Source organism: Corticium candelabrum, chromosome 6 (assembly GCF_963422355.1).
Source record: "Corticium candelabrum chromosome 6, ooCorCand1.1, whole genome shotgun sequence".
Lineage (NCBI taxonomy): Eukaryota > Metazoa > Porifera > Homoscleromorpha > Homosclerophorida > Plakinidae > Corticium > Corticium candelabrum.
The window spans coordinates 770,001-788,736 of NC_085090.1; the positions used below are offsets into that span (position 1 = coordinate 770,001).

General features: G+C 39.1%; 1 protein-coding gene across 1 annotated transcript in view; it reads left to right on the forward strand.

Moving 5' to 3' along the window:
* Positions 1–15,484, forward strand: part of LOC134181487 (nck-associated protein 1-like) — a 22,718-nt gene extending 7,234 nt beyond the window's left edge. Inside the window, exons 7-38 of the mRNA XM_062648761.1 lie at positions 7–84; positions 951–999; positions 1,056–1,203; positions 1,263–1,316; positions 1,459–1,555; positions 2,162–2,286; positions 2,353–2,393; positions 2,577–2,668; positions 2,733–2,814; positions 2,885–2,943; positions 3,370–3,480; positions 3,539–3,573; positions 4,609–4,671; positions 4,742–4,811; positions 5,065–5,184; positions 5,241–5,377; positions 5,620–5,751; positions 5,810–5,888; positions 7,498–7,534; positions 7,598–7,700; positions 8,337–8,461; positions 8,522–8,619; positions 10,952–11,045; positions 11,683–11,765; positions 11,826–11,906; positions 13,378–13,459; positions 13,530–13,570; positions 13,627–13,696; positions 14,715–14,833; positions 14,895–14,987; positions 15,057–15,149; positions 15,209–15,484. Coding sequence (XP_062504745.1) covers positions 7–84; positions 951–999; positions 1,056–1,203; positions 1,263–1,316; positions 1,459–1,555; positions 2,162–2,286; positions 2,353–2,393; positions 2,577–2,668; positions 2,733–2,814; positions 2,885–2,943; positions 3,370–3,480; positions 3,539–3,573; positions 4,609–4,671; positions 4,742–4,811; positions 5,065–5,184; positions 5,241–5,377; positions 5,620–5,751; positions 5,810–5,888; positions 7,498–7,534; positions 7,598–7,700; positions 8,337–8,461; positions 8,522–8,619; positions 10,952–11,045; positions 11,683–11,765; positions 11,826–11,906; positions 13,378–13,459; positions 13,530–13,570; positions 13,627–13,696; positions 14,715–14,833; positions 14,895–14,987; positions 15,057–15,149; positions 15,209–15,265 — 2,748 coding nt within the window. The 3' untranslated portion in view covers positions 15,266–15,484. The remainder of the gene's footprint in view (positions 1–6; positions 85–950; positions 1,000–1,055; positions 1,204–1,262; positions 1,317–1,458; positions 1,556–2,161; positions 2,287–2,352; positions 2,394–2,576; positions 2,669–2,732; positions 2,815–2,884; positions 2,944–3,369; positions 3,481–3,538; positions 3,574–4,608; positions 4,672–4,741; positions 4,812–5,064; positions 5,185–5,240; positions 5,378–5,619; positions 5,752–5,809; positions 5,889–7,497; positions 7,535–7,597; positions 7,701–8,336; positions 8,462–8,521; positions 8,620–10,951; positions 11,046–11,682; positions 11,766–11,825; positions 11,907–13,377; positions 13,460–13,529; positions 13,571–13,626; positions 13,697–14,714; positions 14,834–14,894; positions 14,988–15,056; positions 15,150–15,208) is intronic.
* The last annotated feature ends 3,252 nt before the right edge of the window (positions 15,485–18,736 follow it).

The window sequence follows — 18,736 nt, forward strand, 5'->3', positions numbered from 1 at the left end:
GAGTAGATGAAACAGGCTGGATTTGATTTCTTCAGTCTCAGCAGAGTGCCACAGCAGATGTTGACACCGTTTGAGTCTCAAACAGTAAGAGATGTGAATTTATTTTTGTTGTATTTGTTGCTTTAATTATTGAATGACTTAATTAATAACTAAAAATAATAAATAATAATCTAGTATATACAGTATAAAGCTCAAATCGTCGTGTGTGTGTGTGTGTGTGTGTGTGTGTGTGTGTGTGTGTGCGCGCGCGCGTGCATGTGTGTGTGTGTGTGTGTGTGTGTGTGCGCGTGCATGTGTGTGTGTGTGTGTGTGTGTGTGTGTGTGTGTGTGTGTGTGTGTGTGTGTGTGTTCGTGATATGCAGCCACATCTTTGTCCGTTCGCAACCGTGAAAGGCACGCAAAGGGGAAGGTTTGCATAGAAAAATTAAAAAATTGCACATGGTCCCTGTCGAGGGATCTACCCCTGCTTAAAATTTGTCGATGACTCAAATGCTACACATTCCAGTTCATTCAAATACGCACCCACACCAGTCCTATGTAGACCGTACGTGTCGTTGTCCTTCGCAAAGCTTCGAGGAATTGAATATCTTTTGCCGATCGAAGCTACTCTTCTAGCGCTTTTGTTTCTTTCCAAATTCTGATTGCATTTGCACCAAATCCAACCTACACATTTTCTGTACCAAGCGCTGCACGGGGAGTGTGTCGATTTCTATCGAAAAGGGCATGAAGACATGATTCGAATTTATTCAGCACATCCGGGACCTTGCAACAAAGATTGCACGTGACGTGTCCACACAGGCTCAGACTGCGTCTCTCATCAGATCTCTACAGTATCTTGCTAGTATGAAGGACGGGGCATGGATCTAGTTAATAATAAATTTACAATAATTATTAATGTTAATTATTGTTGTTAAGTCTTTGGGTAACTTTATTGCATTTTACTTCAACAGATGCAATGTGAATACTTGTCTGTCGACATCATGACCAAATGGATTATTTGTGCGTTTGTCTATCAATGCCTTATGGTTTGGTGTTTATAACTGTTATGTTTGTAGTGGGCTTCTTGGCTGTTCCAGGACAACTTGGTTCGTTTCAAGGCAGTATAGAGTTATGGAGACACGCTATGGGTGATGGGTATGTCATTACTTTGTTTCGAGACGAAATTATTCAAGTTCATCAAGCGTTTGAGCTCATCTTCAAAGGGTGTGTTTAGCATGTTTGATACGTTCATGTAACTTGTTAGATGTTGATTGCTAATGTAGCTCTAAACGAGAGAAAGAGGCCAAAGAAATGGCGAGTCAAGCAATAACCAATTGGTAAGGTGATTAAAGATAAAATATTTTTGCAAGCACAAGTTGTTTTAAGATTCTGATATATGTAGATTGGCGTATTATGAAATTATGGCAAAGCAGCAAGTTTTCTGCATTGCTTTATACTTTGTGTTTTGTCTCAATTTAGTGGTGCTGTTCATCGGGGTAGAAGGCTTTACTTGAGACAGAGTATGGTTGAGTTGTACTTGCTTCTCAGTGACCAACCAGGATTACTGGGACCAAAAGTAAGTTGTCATAATAAGTGTGAGACACATACATTCTGTGAGGAGTTGCTTGCTTGTACTATGTTTAAATTATGTAAACTGAAGAAATGAATTTTTGTGATATGTTGTATTATAACTAGCCTACACCTGGCAAGTCCGAGCGCATGCGGTGGGCAGTAGAAATCCAACCTACCCCGCCTTGATTCTAAACCCCGTTTAATAGCATGATGCAACTTTCGCGACGAAACGAAGCCCACCTGCATCGAGTCCCCAAGTGGGGTCCTGGGAGAGTCGAGCACTAAGCCAAGTTGAAATTGCACCTGTCCAGTAGCATCGGCACATTGATCCAATCCGTCCATCTGTCCCGCGCTGCACTGCGTGCATACGGATGGTCTACTTCCCGTTTCCGGACATGATGCCACTTCTGCGTACGGATGGGACGGGACAAAATTGCGATTGTTGTCGATTTATAGAATTGGGGACATAGATAATATATTAGGCATTACAATTTTAATCCTAATTATGATTTCTGAATTTTGTTAAATTGTGGAAATTATAGTATTTTTGTCTTTTGCATTTAGTTGTCAGTTACTAAATTTATTGTCTTAACAAGTTTTCTTGTTGTAGGCATTGATGGTGTTTATGGCTTTGTCAATGGCAAGGGATGAGGTGGTGTGGCTTGTTAGACACAGTGGGGTTGAGGCACAGCCAAAAGCTAGAGGGAGAGTGAACCCATCAGATTATAAGGACAAGTATGTTTGTACTGGATAAGGGTAAAGTGCTTATAGTTACGTTGCAAGTTTGTGTTTCTATTGTAGAGGCATGCCGGAGCTTCTCTTCTTTACTCAAGAGCTACGAGGTGTTGTCAGATTGTTGCTCAGTAGATATTCTGAATATATTCTGGTCACATGCACACGAACGGTTGCTTGTTTGTATGGTGTGACACCTAACTTAGGAATTAATTAAATGCTTGTTGGCAAGTAATGAAAATGAAGGTGTTTGTAGGTTATATGGAAGGTGACCATTTGGTGTTATTTTCTAGCTCTTGTGAGGAAGTATGCACAAGTGATGCAACGCTACTTTGTGCAATACTTGTCGAAGTTTGATGTCACATCACTTAGAAATTGTGTCCAGGTGCTGTGCTTTGATTACGATATGTTTATTGCTGAATAATTGGTTTGTCATGGAATAATTACAGAAAATTGCTGTTTGTCCGGATGATGAGAGTTTGCTGCTTACTTCCTTTATTGAAACAATGCAGAATCTAAGCGTCAAACAAGGTAGGCCACGTTCTAACAATGTCAAGATGGGAAGTAGACGTGTAGACATGCTTGTTTGTTCTCGTTGTAGTTGATGCAAGAACCGAGTTTGATCTTCGTGGATTCAGACTGGATTGGTGTCGATTTCAGGTAATGTATGCTGAAACTTGTGATGTAGCATACTGTTGGTAGAATTCTTAGTTTGTATTGTTGGATGACTTCTCAGCAGTAGCAAATAAGGTGCACCAATATTTAATACATTCTTCACACAGTTGATTAATTAATTAATTAATTTTATAATGTACATGTTTATATCCTACCTATGAAAACTGACAGTGGTATACTTGTTTATTGTCTTTTGGAATCGTTGCCAGTCTTTCTGTTTGCTTAGAATGGCACCAGCATGTTCAAAAGCACTGGTTTCTGACATGTGTGAGAATTTTTTTGTAACTTGCAGAGACTAAGGACTGGGAATGAGTCTATGTAGATACTGCACTGATACCTCTTTATCTTTTTGCGATATTTATAGTTGGATAGTGTTTCTGTTGTGTTTGTGCTTATTGTGCTATACTGTAGGCTTACACAACTACTGCAAAGGCTTCTTTGAATCTTCACGAGTATCATGAGGTAGCATGTTTAATGAATACAGCTGTCTTTCATTCAAAACTTGTTGATCAACTAGAAGAAGTGAGTAGTCTGCTATTGTCTTACATTTATTGGTAAATGTAGAAATGTTTGTGTACAGCTGCTTTATGAGACATCTGATCTCTCTATTCTTTGGTGAGTATACAGCAATTGTGATGTAGTTAGTACACAATAGTGCGTGTACTGGTAAATGTAGGAGGATTGCCACTATTATCAATGAATTTTTAGTATATTATGGTTTGATGTAAACAAGGGCAACATGAAATAAGTGGTTTCTTACAAACAAACAAAGGAAAGGACGGCATTTAAATTTGGAGAAACGTTTATCCTGATTGTATAGGAATCAGTAAGGCTGTACAGGATTGAGCAGAGTAACAAAACAGTTTGTACATAGCAGAGACTTTTAATATTGATGAACGTTGGGAGACAGAGGCCACATCCGTAAACTCTGATGTTACTGGCATACCTACACAGTGGCAAGTTGACTCACTGTTGTGGAACTGTCTGATTGAAGCCTAGTTAGTGCTCATTTTATCATTGGTTATAAAATTATAGATTAAAAGTGGACGTGGCTTTAGAAAGAGTTTGTGTGTTTCTATAATTCTAATTCTCTTGTAATTTTATGAAAACTTTGGCACCCCTGATGTGGTTTGTTGCAATAATCTGTAAATAATTGTGAAAGTTTTGGAGAAATTTGTTTACTTGTGAGGAGCAGGCAGAAAGTCTAAATATTGTGAGGAAAACCAGTTAAGAAATCATGAAGTTTGACATTTCAAATTGGTAAATCTACCTGTCTAGGAATTCTGGAGTATTTACTAGTGTCTGGTTTTGGAAACGGAAAGTGAATCATGACATGGTTGATCACGAGTGGATTGATTGATTAAATAATTTATTACACAAAACATAAAGTAGAATTATTAGTAGTGTTTTACTTGGTTATGATTGTAGGATCACATAGTTTCATTGTACTGTCTATCTCTGTGATTTTCTTTGTAATTAATTAAAGTGAGTGTGAGAGACTTGAGTAATAGGAACAGCATGCATAATTAAATGATATGCTACTCGTGAATCAACTGTTCTAAGGTAGAAATATTAGGGTGTCGTAGTTTTTTATTTAATTAAGGCAGTAGTGTAGTCAATATGTATATGTTACTTGTTTTTTGTCTCTAGCTTTTATCCAAAAGCTATTGATGAAGCTTTCAACAACTGTATAGAATCAGCAACAGAAGCAAGGTGTGCTGTGTTGTATTTGTTCGATGCACATAACTTTAGACTGCTAGGATTTATTTTGGTTGTTTGCTAGATTCTCTATAGCATTTCCTCTGATAGCTTGTCAGTTTATGGACTGTACTCACCCTCTTTGTCCTGAAGAGGTATTGAACTTGATTGTGTTGCTTGTAGTTGACCGTAAATATGTAGTTGTAATATTTACAAAGTTTTTTAAATAGTAAAGCTTGTGACTTAGCATTTGTGCATATGTGGTTTACTTAACAATATCAAATTACTTTTATTTGTTCCTGTTTTCAATGTTGTGATTCAGCAATGTCTGTAAAGCACAGATAATTTGAAGTCTGTGGCTTGTACTGCTTATGTAACAAACTAGTCGGGATGTTTCTGTTGTTGTAGCGTCTTGCACAAGGCGATCGTTGCCTTTCTGCTGTTAATCATTTTCTGAACACAATGTCTAAGTTGGCAAAAGGCGTCATTGCTCGAATATTTGAGGAGTATGCAAAACTTAACTCACAAGTATGTCAGACTCCATCTTTATGACAGAGCTGTGGGTGTAGTGTACATTTGGTTAGTTGTTGCCTGTCAAAGCAGCAGATATTATGCTGGAGGCGCGTCGTTCAAGGCGGGAGAAACAGCAGGGGAGATTGCAGCCAACACAAAGAAAACCAGGAGAAGAAAGCATCAGGAAGACAAGAGAAGAATCAACGGAGTAAGATGATTTTGATTGACTCGTGTTTTTGGAATGAAAGGCAGAAGGTTTTCTTGGTATTGCAAACGGCAAGTCTGTTTTACTCTAGTTCACGTGCATGCACACACACACACACACACACACACACACACACGCACACACACACACACACACACACACACACACACACACACACACACACACACATGTAACAGACAGTCAATTGGTATAGGATATGTCTCATTTGAGTTTCGTACTTTCAGACTAGACAACCACATGCTAATGCTGATTGGAATTTGCTCTGCACTGAATCATGTGCCAATGCTGACCGCATGGGAACACAAGTTTGTACCTCGCGAGTATCTTGGTTCTCATATAGAAGATCTCTTGTCAAGGTATAATTGTGTTCTTTGCACTGAATTTAGTACATGGTTTTAAATCTCTATGCACCAGGCATGTCATGTCTTTGCTTGGAAACTACCAACAGCTCGGGGAAATTTCTCGACCATCTGAAGTACTATCGGGTATCAAGGTAGGCATATGAATTACTGGTTGTGGTTGCTTTGTGAGTGTTGATACTGATAAGACTAACTTAGTCAATTGATCGGTTTCCAGTTCCTGTTTTTTGGTAGTAACCATATTTGGTTATCATCACTCCCTCTCTTGCTCATTCAGCAAGCTACCAAGTCTGTGTGGTGTGGTCTTTGATTTCTTTGATGCCTACCACTTGTTCTGTTTGTGAATGTCTAAATTACTCTGTCGGGCAATAAAGTATTGTATTTTTGCTCTCACAATGTACCCTTAGGTTTTCACAAGTTTCACTTTGCTAACACCCAAATGGATCATTCCTTGATAATGAAGCCACTTGTGATGCTTTGATGGCTTACACTTCAGTGTTCTGGTGGATAATTTGGTTTTATTTTTAGAAAAACGTCAAACATGTTGGATCTAGCATTGCAGAGTTGATTTTAGACAGTTAATTTAATTTTAGAATGTGTTTTTAAATTAAATGGAATATTCCAAAGGTGGTAAATACCGAAATGGGATGCTCAGCATATGTACTACTTCAACAACAGGGAAGCTGGTCAATTTGACATGAGAAATTCAGTTAAAAGGAGATAACTTAGAAGTACAAATGAACTAACTGGCGTAAACCATGTTTGTTCCCTAGGATTTCAGAATAGGGATGGTGATCGTTATCTATGGTACTTGTCTAGTCCATGCTCACAATTGCATCTATATCTATGATTAGTAAATATAATGGGCGTATGCATTTGTATGTCTCGACTTAACTGTTGTAATTCGTGAACCGTATTACCTCACCGTCTTGCTGCATGCTGGTATAACTGTATTCTACCAGAAAGTAGTGGGAGCCTATCTGGTAACTAAACCAACATGTTGGTATAAGGCGGAGGAGCGCTGGTATAGGTGGGGCACGGGATACCTGGTATGCAAGGAATACCATTGTTCTTGCGCATGCTCTCAACGTGGCCAACAACATTGACGTCGTTGATGTTGAGCTTAAACAATTGGTATGTGCAGCTGCTATGGAAGGATCGGTACTGGGAGGTGAGAACATTGTCCACAGTGATTCTGTTGCAGTAGAGATACGTACGTATGTCCATGACTGACAGCGTCTTCTCTTTGGAGCACGAGGAAAGTCTTAGTTTCTCTGATCCAAGCTGTCTAGGGTTAGAAAGTGTGAGAAGTGACCGACAATTAAATGTCAAAATGCGGCGACCGAGTGATGATGATACGGCAAGGAATCACGGCAAATTCCCTCATTTAGAAACAGATATCGTCACATGGATTTGGAAGTGGGAGGAACACTTTATTTTCTGTTGCTGAGCCTTATAGCTTGTTCTCACCTTGTAGTTTGCTGCATGCTGTTAAACTCTGGGGATTACTGGCAGTTTAGTAAACCTTAGCCTATACCAGCATGCAGCAAAAGGTGAGGCAATACGATACTCTTAACTAGAGGCAATGTCTTTGTCTGTATGAACACGTGACAATTATTAAAATTTTGTTATGATTGCTTTGCTGTTTTCAGAATTAATTTGTACAAAGTTGACTTAATTTTTTTTATTTTAGAGGTAATTTAATTAAATCATTTGCAGTAATGGAATATGTAATTATTGTAGGCGTACATGTCAGTATTGAAACTGGTGGAGAACTATGGTAGGTTTATACATTGGTAGTTGGATTTCTGCGATACCAAGTGTAAGCTGTTTTATTTTGTAGTGAACATTGACATTGTGAAAGCGTTTCATTCGGTTCTACTACAGCAGACTCAACCTCTTGATGTCAATGGACAGCCCACTCTGACAAGTGCCTTTTCTCAGTGGTAATACAAACTCTACCACATCTAGTGTGATGTCAAGTTTAGATTTACCTATCTCATCTTGTAGACATCCCCCCCGTGTGCACATGCGCAACGAGGGGTAGAGTGATTCTCTGTCTGTCTGTCTGTCTGTCTGTCTGTCTCAATACATATATTTTCCATTTAAATCAAACGTTTTCATCATGAGCAACCTAACACAACAGGACCATTATGGTCCTGAAGCATACACAATTATACTGAGCCTGTCTGTTTGTCTGTCGGTCTGTCTGTTGGTCTGTCTGTCACCTAATCATGCTGATTTAGATAGATTATTTGATTTTGACAGATTATTTGAGTTTGACATTCAAGGTCAAGTCCATTAGTTAATGACTTTGTTGTTTGCAAGGACTGATTTGTATTTTAAAAATCCTAGCATATGTACAAGTAGAATCTGTGTGAGAATAAATTATCTGTCTGTCTGTGCCAACTTTTAGGCTTATACAAGAGAATGGCACCATATTAGTAACATTTTTGCACTCAGACCATTAGAAATGAAATTTCTGTATATTATCTTTGTTATTCACAACAATTAAAATGTTAATTATTTTACAAAATTAATGAAGTGCAGTAGCCTGTTGAATTAGTTTGTTGTGTACGTAGTTATGTTGACATGGTGTTGAGAGAAGTTACAGTTAGTGGCAATATCTGTTTCTCACCGTGGCGAAAATCATTTGTCAGTCGTCATGCAATGGCTTTCAAAGCAGAAGAATTTACAGACATTGCAGGTGTGTGATTGACGGGGGTTGTAACTGCAGATTCTCATGTTTGTTCTCTACTTTTTTTAGAATTAAAGGCATTAGCTGAGTTGCTGGGACCGTATGGAGTCGGTCATTTAAGCTACAGGATGTTGCAGCAAATATCTAGTCAGATGCAGGAAATAAAGGTAATAGAACAATGATGAGGATGTTGTTTAAAGTGAAATGAGGAATTTATGCAATTGAATCAATAGTTACTTGTTGATTTCTCACAGTCTAAGGAACATCCCACTCTTTATCTTTCAAGAGTTCCCACATGTTTGGCACTTCCGCCGAACATGACGTATTGTTTCTCCAAGTCCTGAACTGTCATGAACACAACCATGTGCGTCAAGTGGCTGCTCCAGCAAGATTTTACGATGAGGATCCATTCAGCGGGCGAGATAATGGCCACATTGGCTAACTAGAAGACTTCAGAGGGTGTCTCAGACATAACATGCAGTCCAGATGCAGAAAAAGATATGAAGATTGAAGTAAATCATGATACTACTGGAAACTGAATAGCATTAGCAACATATATGTCCTGCCTACTATAATTGGCATACAAGGTGAAATACGGATATTGCTGAGCACCCTAGACACCACCAGAGAACGATGATTCTAAACGACTAGTGGTAAACAAAAGATCTACATCTTTTCTGATCATTGGACAAAATGCAGGGAGGCTCAAAAGTTGGGCTCCCACACCGTAACATGTTGACAAGCCTCAATAAATAAATTATCCCGTGAGTACCCAAAATCGGCAACAAGCGCGTTAGAATGCCACAACGGCATGCTATAATGCCTACAGAGTTCAAGAAAGTTGTAAGTACTTTAAATGATGAATCATTGACAATAATGACCACTTGAAAACCACAAACTTCCAGTCGCTAAGCGCCTTGTTCCTCTTCCTACTCTGTGCACTAGAAGAGAAGAGTCGTACTTGAACTCCTTCAAATAGTCAACAAAGGTATATGCCACCGTAGGGTGATGAACACTTTGTTGCTGGCTCGGTACTTTTCGTGGACAAAAATTGACAAAGGAAGGCAGTTTGATTGCCATGGCAATAAAACACCCCAACGTTTGCCATCTTCCCATGAAGGCAAGTGGTCTGACACACTCCATGTGTCAAATCGATGCCTCTAGGCTTCCTTTTGCTATTGACAACAGCAATTGGTGAAGGAAGGCTCTACTGAATGCATTTATCACTCGTGAAGTATGCAACTTCGCCAGGTACTTTTATACGGGCCTTGGCATTATAAGAGGATAAGGCTTATTTGGATCTTTATTTGGAATATAATGTGATGGGAGTTTCCAGAGACTGTCATGTGTCTGCTATTATATAATCCTTTGCTTATCATGTGCTAAAGGCTTGCCATTGTCTCTCTTTAATTGGTTGTGTATTTGCAACATACAGTATTTATATTTCTGGTAATTTTGTATATTTGCTAATGTAATTTGGCATCACAAAACAGTATGAGACACAAACTTTTTCATGAACAAGTGTTTGTGTAGTCTCGCGTAGCCAAAGCCTTCCCACCTACATCCTTCCGGTGCTACACGAGACTATTGTTTGTGTGGATGTCTGCTTTGTCAGTTGTTATTCACGCAGTCAGAACAAACGTTTACAGTTAGTTCCGAGCAGGTCTAATAGTGGCAATAATATTGAGTGTTTGCTGTTACAGCACTTGATGTAACAAGTAAGTTATAATATTTAATTCTCTACCTTTGAGCAATGTATAGAATTGTAGCCACCAGACACATTATGCCAAATAGTTGCAGTCAGTAGTTGAATTCCTTAGAGCGTGTTCACAGTGGGCCTAATCATGATTAGTTTGGCATTAGTGCACTAATGCCAATCGTTCACACCGGTCTTAATCATGATTAGTGTAACGTCATTCTAATGCCATTCTAACGCCACAAAGAGTAGTGTTACAACCGCATTAGTGGCATTAGTGGTTGCATGTAACTTTGGCACGTGAGGTAGTATGCAAGAAGAGCACGCTGCTGATGTTTCTGATGTGGTGTTGTCTGTTTAAATGTACAAATGCAGCAACAACATGGCGACTTATACGGGAGCACAGACGGATGTATACTACGTGCGTGCCTCTACATGTGACAACTTTCTGTCGTCCCTGAAGGAGCTGCCAGAGAAAGCAAACTAAATGTTTCCCTCTTCAAAACATACAGCAATGGTTCGTCAAGACAATTCATGCGAATTCTTACTGGATATGACGAATGAAAACGGTTGAGGCTAATTACACTCACGTGCCCACGTGACTTACTAATCATTGTTAGTCCAGATGTCGGTGTGAACACACTCTTAGTTTTGTATGAAGTAATAAGTTGTCATCATGCACTGTGAAATATTGAGCATGTTGAGAAATGTCAGTTTTTGCTAAATGTGATATGTGGTAGGATAGCGAGAGCCAGGTTTTTTCATACAATTGCATGAACTAAAATTTCTGTTTTGTGTTGCAGCGGATAGTTTTGGCCAACAAAGAAGCCTTACATACCCTCCGATCAAGCATCGATAAACCCGATGTTTCAGCCGACTTGATCAAGAGACTCAAGCGTATGATTTTAATATGACAGCATGATGACTGTTTAGTTAAAGGAGCGCTTCACCGATTGATGCACGCGCATTAGCTAATTGTTTCTGTCTTTTTTCGAGTTGGGAAGTTTGGCGCTATCTCAGAGCAAACTTGATAGCTGAGCATTATGATAACGCAAAAAAATATTGTACGAGACGTTTTCTTCAAATAACGTCCATCATGTGTAGGTTTTGTTTTACCGCTTTGTGTAAACTTTGATATTTGCATGCGAAAGTAAAGTGTGCTTTTGCATCACTGACTCACCTTCAATTGACTGCGAAAAGCACACATACGGCGATGGTTCGGCTGTAGAATGAAGACACTTTGTAGACCGAGCGATTGCAAGTCGCTCAAGACGATCATGTGGAGTCTACAACGTACGAATTACTAAGTCGCTTATGAACTGTAGCTTCTTTTTTTACTGTTAGAGTCGCCTGAAGTGTCTAGACCCGTCTCTTGTGTACTCTCGTAGTTGGCCTCGGAAAGCAAGACCGAAACAATGCGCCGCACAACACAGCAAGCATTCGGTCCGCATTTCCAGGCCTTACCGTACGTTAACGTCTACTGTGCGTGCGTCAATCGGTGAAGTGCTCCTTTAAGTAACTTCCCATTCTACAGAACCTGAAGATGTTATTTCTCGACTCACGACTATTGGCTGCATTCTTGCCTTCAGGAAACTTCTGATGGAGGCTCTTCGTAGTGTAAGTCACGTGATTGCACTAGACAGACTTTTGTCTTAGAGCTTTTGATATGTTTTATAGGTACTTGAAAGGAGGATCCCATTTTTGTTTGGTACTATCAAAGACTTCAAAGATCACTGTCCCAATGGTCGAGATGCAATGGTCAGTGAGTTTGTTTTGCTATAAAATAAAAGTTATTTTTTTGAGTAAGTGCTGCACTTACAAGAAACATTTATTGACTGATTTATTGAGGTAGACAATATGAGATGATATGATATAGTGCAGCACTTGTCATAGGCAGTACAGGAAAACCTGTGTAATACAACCACAGACGGTTCCACAAATAGTGATCACATTAGACAGGTGGTCTTAGTAGAAAGATTGCCTTGCATCCCCGGATGTTTCACCTACAGACTCTCCTCTTCTGCAAGTTTGATAACTTTAATACGGTCTCTGAGGGTCAGCTCTTTTTTTGTCTCTTCATGACCATGCGTAATACCAGAGATAACGCTCTTACAGTGGAATGCAAAGCTGACATCGAGCTTTTAAATACTAAATATCTCATAAAGGATGGCGTACTCTGATGGCAGTCAAGCCCAGTTATGTGGGAGAGTTGCATCCAGTTGACTTACAGAGTTTGAGGCCTCGGCTTGGTCACCATGACAGTGGTTGCTGGTCACGTTAGCCATTCGGTCGCATTAGCAAGGTCATTTGTACTACAAATAGTGTGTGCACAGAGTAATAGTTGCTTTATCTAGGTGGTTGCACTACTGAGGTGGTTGCAACTACAGGGTTTACTGTAGCACCAATATGGAATGTCGTGTCTGTCACAGGTGCCGAAGGAAAAGTAAATCCAATATGAGAAAGCTAGACATGTTCTATGTGATTGCACTGAAACAGCATGGAATTTTTGGTAATAGTAGAAGCTGTAGGCAACTTTGTGTTATTGCTTAATTAAGGAATAATGACAAACAATTTTCAGGCAAAAATTAAGTATTGTATTGCAATTGTGGTTGTAGAGTGTGTTCATTGCAAATGAGATTGTTAATTAAGTATTGAGATAGATGGATTATGATAGCACGTGTGAGATTTTGGTAACCAATTTTTAGTTACGAAAGTAAGCACACGATAGGCAAGATCTTTATTCATTGTTGGTACTGTTTCTATACATTACATATTGGTGTTGTACACTGGAGTACATCACAAGTCTCTGCTAAGTGATGCCCTCCTTTTGAAAAGAAAGATTTGAGGTGATTGATAAACATTGAACGTCATAACTTTTTGCTTTGAACCAATTTGGAATTAACTTTTGATATAACTGAGTATTCAGAGACAGTCTGTATTGTAACTATAGCTGGTAATCTTTCTTAGTTAATTAATCATCATACTTTAAATTTTTGCGAAACTTTTAGGTGACCTCATTGAGACTGATTAGACTACCATTTTGCATGAAGTCAGTATTGATGTAACCAGCTTATGCTTGACTAGTCTTCACTCTGTTTTCAAATCGATATGCCTTAACTTTAGACAGAAGGTACTTTGAAAACGTTTATAATGCAAGATTATAGGGACAGAATTTATTTTTTGCAAGACTTCATTTTATATACCATTTATGTTGTGACTCTTTGAGCAGGTGGTCGATGAGATGGCGACTGCTGCTGGCATAAAGTGTGATGTTGATCCTGTTTTGAGTCGTGCTTTGGCACAACATTGTAGTAAGTGTAGCACGTATTATTGTTTGATTGTTGCGATTTAATTGGTACTTGATTATGCTAATGATGGCAGCTCATCCTCAAGAAGATGCAGTGACTTGGTCTCTCATGTTGGTAAGTTGCAAGTGTGTCGTCGTACATTTTTGTGCCATAATCATCTGTTGTTGCAGGTGCTAATTGGTGTTAGTCTTCAAAGTCTTGCTTCCGATTCTCAGTGTACTTACCGCTATATGCTAGAAGGTAATCCTGTTGTATACTGTAGACGTGCCATGTTGACTGTATCTCATTACTGTGGTAGAAGTCAGTATGTAGCAAGGTGCAATGTGTTGTTTGCTATGCAGGTTCCTTGTCTACCCATCCATGTATTGATGTTATAGGGCTAATCGTGCGATGGGATCATTTTGACTCTCACTTGTAGTTAGTTGAGTAGAAGGGGACTGACAAAGTAGTGATCATTGTGACATGGTTGAGTCGATTGGATGCTGTTGCCAGTGATGTTGGCTTTTCAGTGCTTATTACTTGCAGCTTGAAAGTTACTGTATAAAGATTTTGGTCTTGCATCATGTCGTGCATACAAAGAGGTTTTTTCTTCAATCATAATTTCCCAAAACTTGTCCCCTCTGTTATGCAGTATGGTCAGGTGGAATAACCAGTGCTGGCAAACGTTTTCAAAAGACAGTGTCATATTGTCTGTATAATAAATATTCACACCTACTGTCAAAATGAAAGCATCCGGGCTGCTGATGCCTCCGTGCAACTGCTTTGAAATTTGGTAGGACAAACACACAAGGCAAGTTGTCGTATACTTGTACTGTGCGTACACACTGAGAAATCACTGATAATCAAGAACAAAGCTTTATCTTGCAAATCCAGAATCTAAATAAGAAAAACATCACTTTGTATCCATAGAAGCCCTTTGTCCGTTAAATTCATCGTGTATTAAAGTAGATACACTAGCAACGTGCGCGCGCGCACACACACACACACACACACACACACACACACACACACACACACACACTAGCAGACTACAGATGCTTCATTGTGCATACGCACTGAGGCATAATTGAATTATAAAAGTATAAGTAGTAGATAGATAAACTAGTGAGGGAAGGCTTTAAGAGCAAATATTAGAGTAATCAGCCGATACAGCTATCTGTATAGCATGTGAAATTTGTTGATCTGTTTTGTGTTGTATGTGTATGTGCTAACGTGTTCCAACTGTGGTATTTCTCTGATGTTCACTCGGTTTTCATAGCACACGAAAACAATGCTCATTGCATTGCAACAGCTTTGAACAGTCTATCCGGCGCTCTCTTCAGTTTGTGTCAACTTTCTCATGTTCAGATAGCCGATAAACTAAAAGAGTTTCTAGCGGTATCAAACTCATTCATAGTTATATCTTTGTCATCTCCTCATTGAACTCTATTTTCCTAAGATTGCTTCATCTAGTGTCTTGAAGTTGGGAATGGAGACAGATAAAGAGAAAGACCCAAAGTGTCGTGAAGCTGTGTACATTCTTCTAGATCTCGTATGTTTGAATGACACCCTTGTTTGTATATTACCAGACTCGAAGATTGTGATTTCGTTATATTTGCAGATTGTTCAAGAGTCTCCATTTTTGACTGATGACTTGCTGGAGCGATGCTTTCCTTATGCGTTGCTTCGTGGAGCATACAGTGTTGTCTATAAGGTTCTTATATGCTGTAGTTGCATCTATTGTTTGAGAGTTCGTATGTTCGTATTCTATAGCGTCGTCCAGCATCATCCAAGAAGAGAAAGGGCGTGTCGGATGACACACAATATTAGAAACTGTAAACTGATCGGAATGTAGACTGTTGCAGTGATTGCCAGTATTTCACTAGGACGATAAAGTCATACTTGAATCACTTTGACTTGTTTAGTAGTCTTATTTGATGCAATGATTAATTTTTCTCAGTTTCGACCTTACAAATGGACATGATTGATTCTGTGCCGTAGGTTGGCCAATAGTGATGAGAATATGTTGGTGGCTGGTGTTGAACTGCATACCTGTGTGAATTACTTGTGTTGCAGACAGACTCTGCCTCCTTAAGCGCTCCGACCGTCTGGCCACGCGAGACTAGTTAGCATATTATTTTCAAGTTTTAATGAATTAAAGAAATAAAATGATTCTTTGCTTATTCTTTGAAGTTTGGAATTAACTATATGGCTAGATCCCTTCAACGCAGCAGGGTGAGGTTCAGAATCGCTTCAGTGTGGACTCTACCTCAATCTGTGCTCTTGCCAGATTCCTCGCACATACACAAAGTCGACTTTGCTTTGTATGTCTAGACACCGATAGACTGATGCACTGATGACCAACGTGGTCAGTTAATTAATTAATGTTGATAGATTGAATATTGTTGTTTCAACCCGTTGATTTACTTTGTTTGAAACAGTTTTAGCTAAACGAGATGACGTCTTGCACTTACACTCACGTAGACCACATACTCGGCAGAGGCGGAGGAACCGAGGGGGAGAGATAGGGGCATTTGCTTTCTCCTATTTCAAGCCGATGGGCAATGCCTTTCAACTAGTGTAATAATTATCATCCAGAATCGACCTACTCTAAAACAAGAGCCTACGTCACACACACACACACACACACACACACACACACACACACACACACACACACACACACACACACACACACACACACACACACACACACACACACTTTGGAATTAACGAGATACCGTAAAGCTTCAAAAACATGACAGCAGCAGTCCACACCAATTCAGCAGCCCTGAACATCTTCAAGTAAATGCTAGACAAAGACAACCACACACCTTCTTAGGCTCTTAAAATATTAAGGGCGTATTGCAATAACGTAGACCTAGCACCATTGTGCTCCCAATAACTCTCAGACGCGTACCTAGGGGAGGTTAGAGGGTTGCGAACGAACCGACTCACTAGACGACCAATCTGCATGCAATGTGTGCACCAGATGTCAATGTAGCCAGTCCTAGAGCTATAGCTGCATGATGCCAAAATTGTGGCCTCAAAGCGCTTTCCGGTACACTTGATTAATTAATATTAATAGTGAGTGATATCAGAAAATTGATCAACTCGAAAAATCAGCTATTCGAGCAAACCAAACTGCATGCTCTAAACGATGCTTCTCAATCAATAATTGCAAAATTCTCTATATACAGTGCTGTTCATCTGTGGCCCTTAGATATGAATGCCACAATTTTGAATCCTGGTGCCACATTTGGTACCATTACCATGGCAACGGCATCCTTAGATGTAGAAACTGTAACTGCTAGAGTGCTGACCTCTGTCCCACGTTCCAGCAATGTAAGCATTTAGACTTCAAAACTCCTTGGTGCGCAATATGCGGTGTTTAGCAGTATTACATATAACGGTATACTATATACTTATATTTACCAATGTCTTCCATTAGACCTGTAATTAATAAATAAAATAATTTAATAAAGACTGTCTTATCGACTTTGCTTGCTACTGTTTCGTGGATATTAAAAATAGACAATACAAAAAGTTGCAAACCTTAACAGCTAGAGCGTGCAAGCGAAGAGTGGGCCTGGGCCAAGACAAGGCAAGCTGATGGCGACATACAATAAGCTAGATATTTCTCCGAGAATTGTTCTTGCTTTTTTTTACGTTGGATATTTAGCTAGCTGATCGTAATTGTTATTCTATGGTTCGACGGACGGTGTTGGCACTTGCCGATCGAATTTAACAGTGAGGTTTAATTGTGGCGTCAGGCCCAGAAGACTGCCACAACAGTTAATATTAATTTATTTTTAAATCATTAATAACAAGTTTGGTACATTTTAAGCAAAACATATTAATTAATAATGTAACACAAGATAATCGATTGTCCAAGAGTTGTTGTAAAGAAAACAGTTGATAACATATACTCATTCGATAAAATTCTTGATGTGCTGTATCTTTTCAGGTCCGTGGAAGACTGCAAACTTGCAACTAGAGATGGGCCGGCACTGCTCCTTTATTACATTGGCAGTCTCGCCTTACATGGCAGAGTGTGCATGGTTTAGCTAACTGTCTTGTTACTCAGGGGTTGTTAGGGTTTCAAAGTTAATATCAATGGTAAAGAAGCATATTTATTAGCTTAATTAACTTAAAACAATTATAAAAATTTTCTATTAATGTCATTTACTTTAATTAATATCTCTTTATCATTTAGCTATTTAAACACGACATACCTTTTTTGCCCGAGTACTTTCCAAGTCATTTCAATCGTACCACATGCAACTTGTCTACCCACCTTAGGTGCTTAATTAATTAATATTTTCTAACAAACAGTCAAGCTCTGAAACCTGGTTGTAAACTGATAACTTTTGCCTGGGGCCACAAATTTTAATTAAATCTGAAACAACAATTTTTGTCACCATAGCAACGGCAACCCTGCGTGAATTTTAGTGTATTTCATATATAGTTTTACAAACATCTGTCGAAGATCTACTTATCGTTCTTTGCAATTTATTCCTAGATTGTCAACTGCAGCCAGTCCTTGCATGACACAGACAGATGCTCGTCTAGACACGCACACACTGCACTGGGAGAAAATGCAAATTTATACTCTTTTGCTTTTCGAAGCGATCAGGTAGACTAGATATAGCCCGTACGTATCTAATGTGAGACACTCGGCTTTAAGTTTTCAGGAAAGTTTGCCGTTGGCCAATACTCCGCTACTAAGTTTAGAGACTCATGCAGACTATACGTGTATAGCTTGTGCGCCTCATCGTTTCTGTTGCGACATGTAGCTGCATGTATAGAGCATCGTAAAGGTCATGCAACGTTTCTATCCGCTCTACTTGATTATATACGCCAAAAATATTTTTGCTTGCAGACATCTAGATTCCAACATTAGTAAATTAAATTTATAGCGTGGGTAACTTGTAACAGTCAACATCTCTACGTACAACTCTGCCAAGCTAACAATAATACTTCGTGCTAAAGCCATGCATATATATGCGAGTATTTTTAGTATGTATGCCCTACGTCTGGAAAAGGATTGGTATACATCTCCGACCGCAATTGCATGTGCATGTAATTGATGGCAACGTATAGTTTGATTGAATAACTTTCCAACCACGAAAATGCTTCTTCGAACACAGTGACATGTCTAGCATGCAGTAAAACGGCGCTGCAAAACAGCACTATCTAGTATAGAGGATGTCGGTAGAAGTAAAAACCTTAATTAATTAAGATTGTGTCTAAATATATGTGCTATAATTATTGAGGGCGTTGTGTTAGTGTGGATCTGAT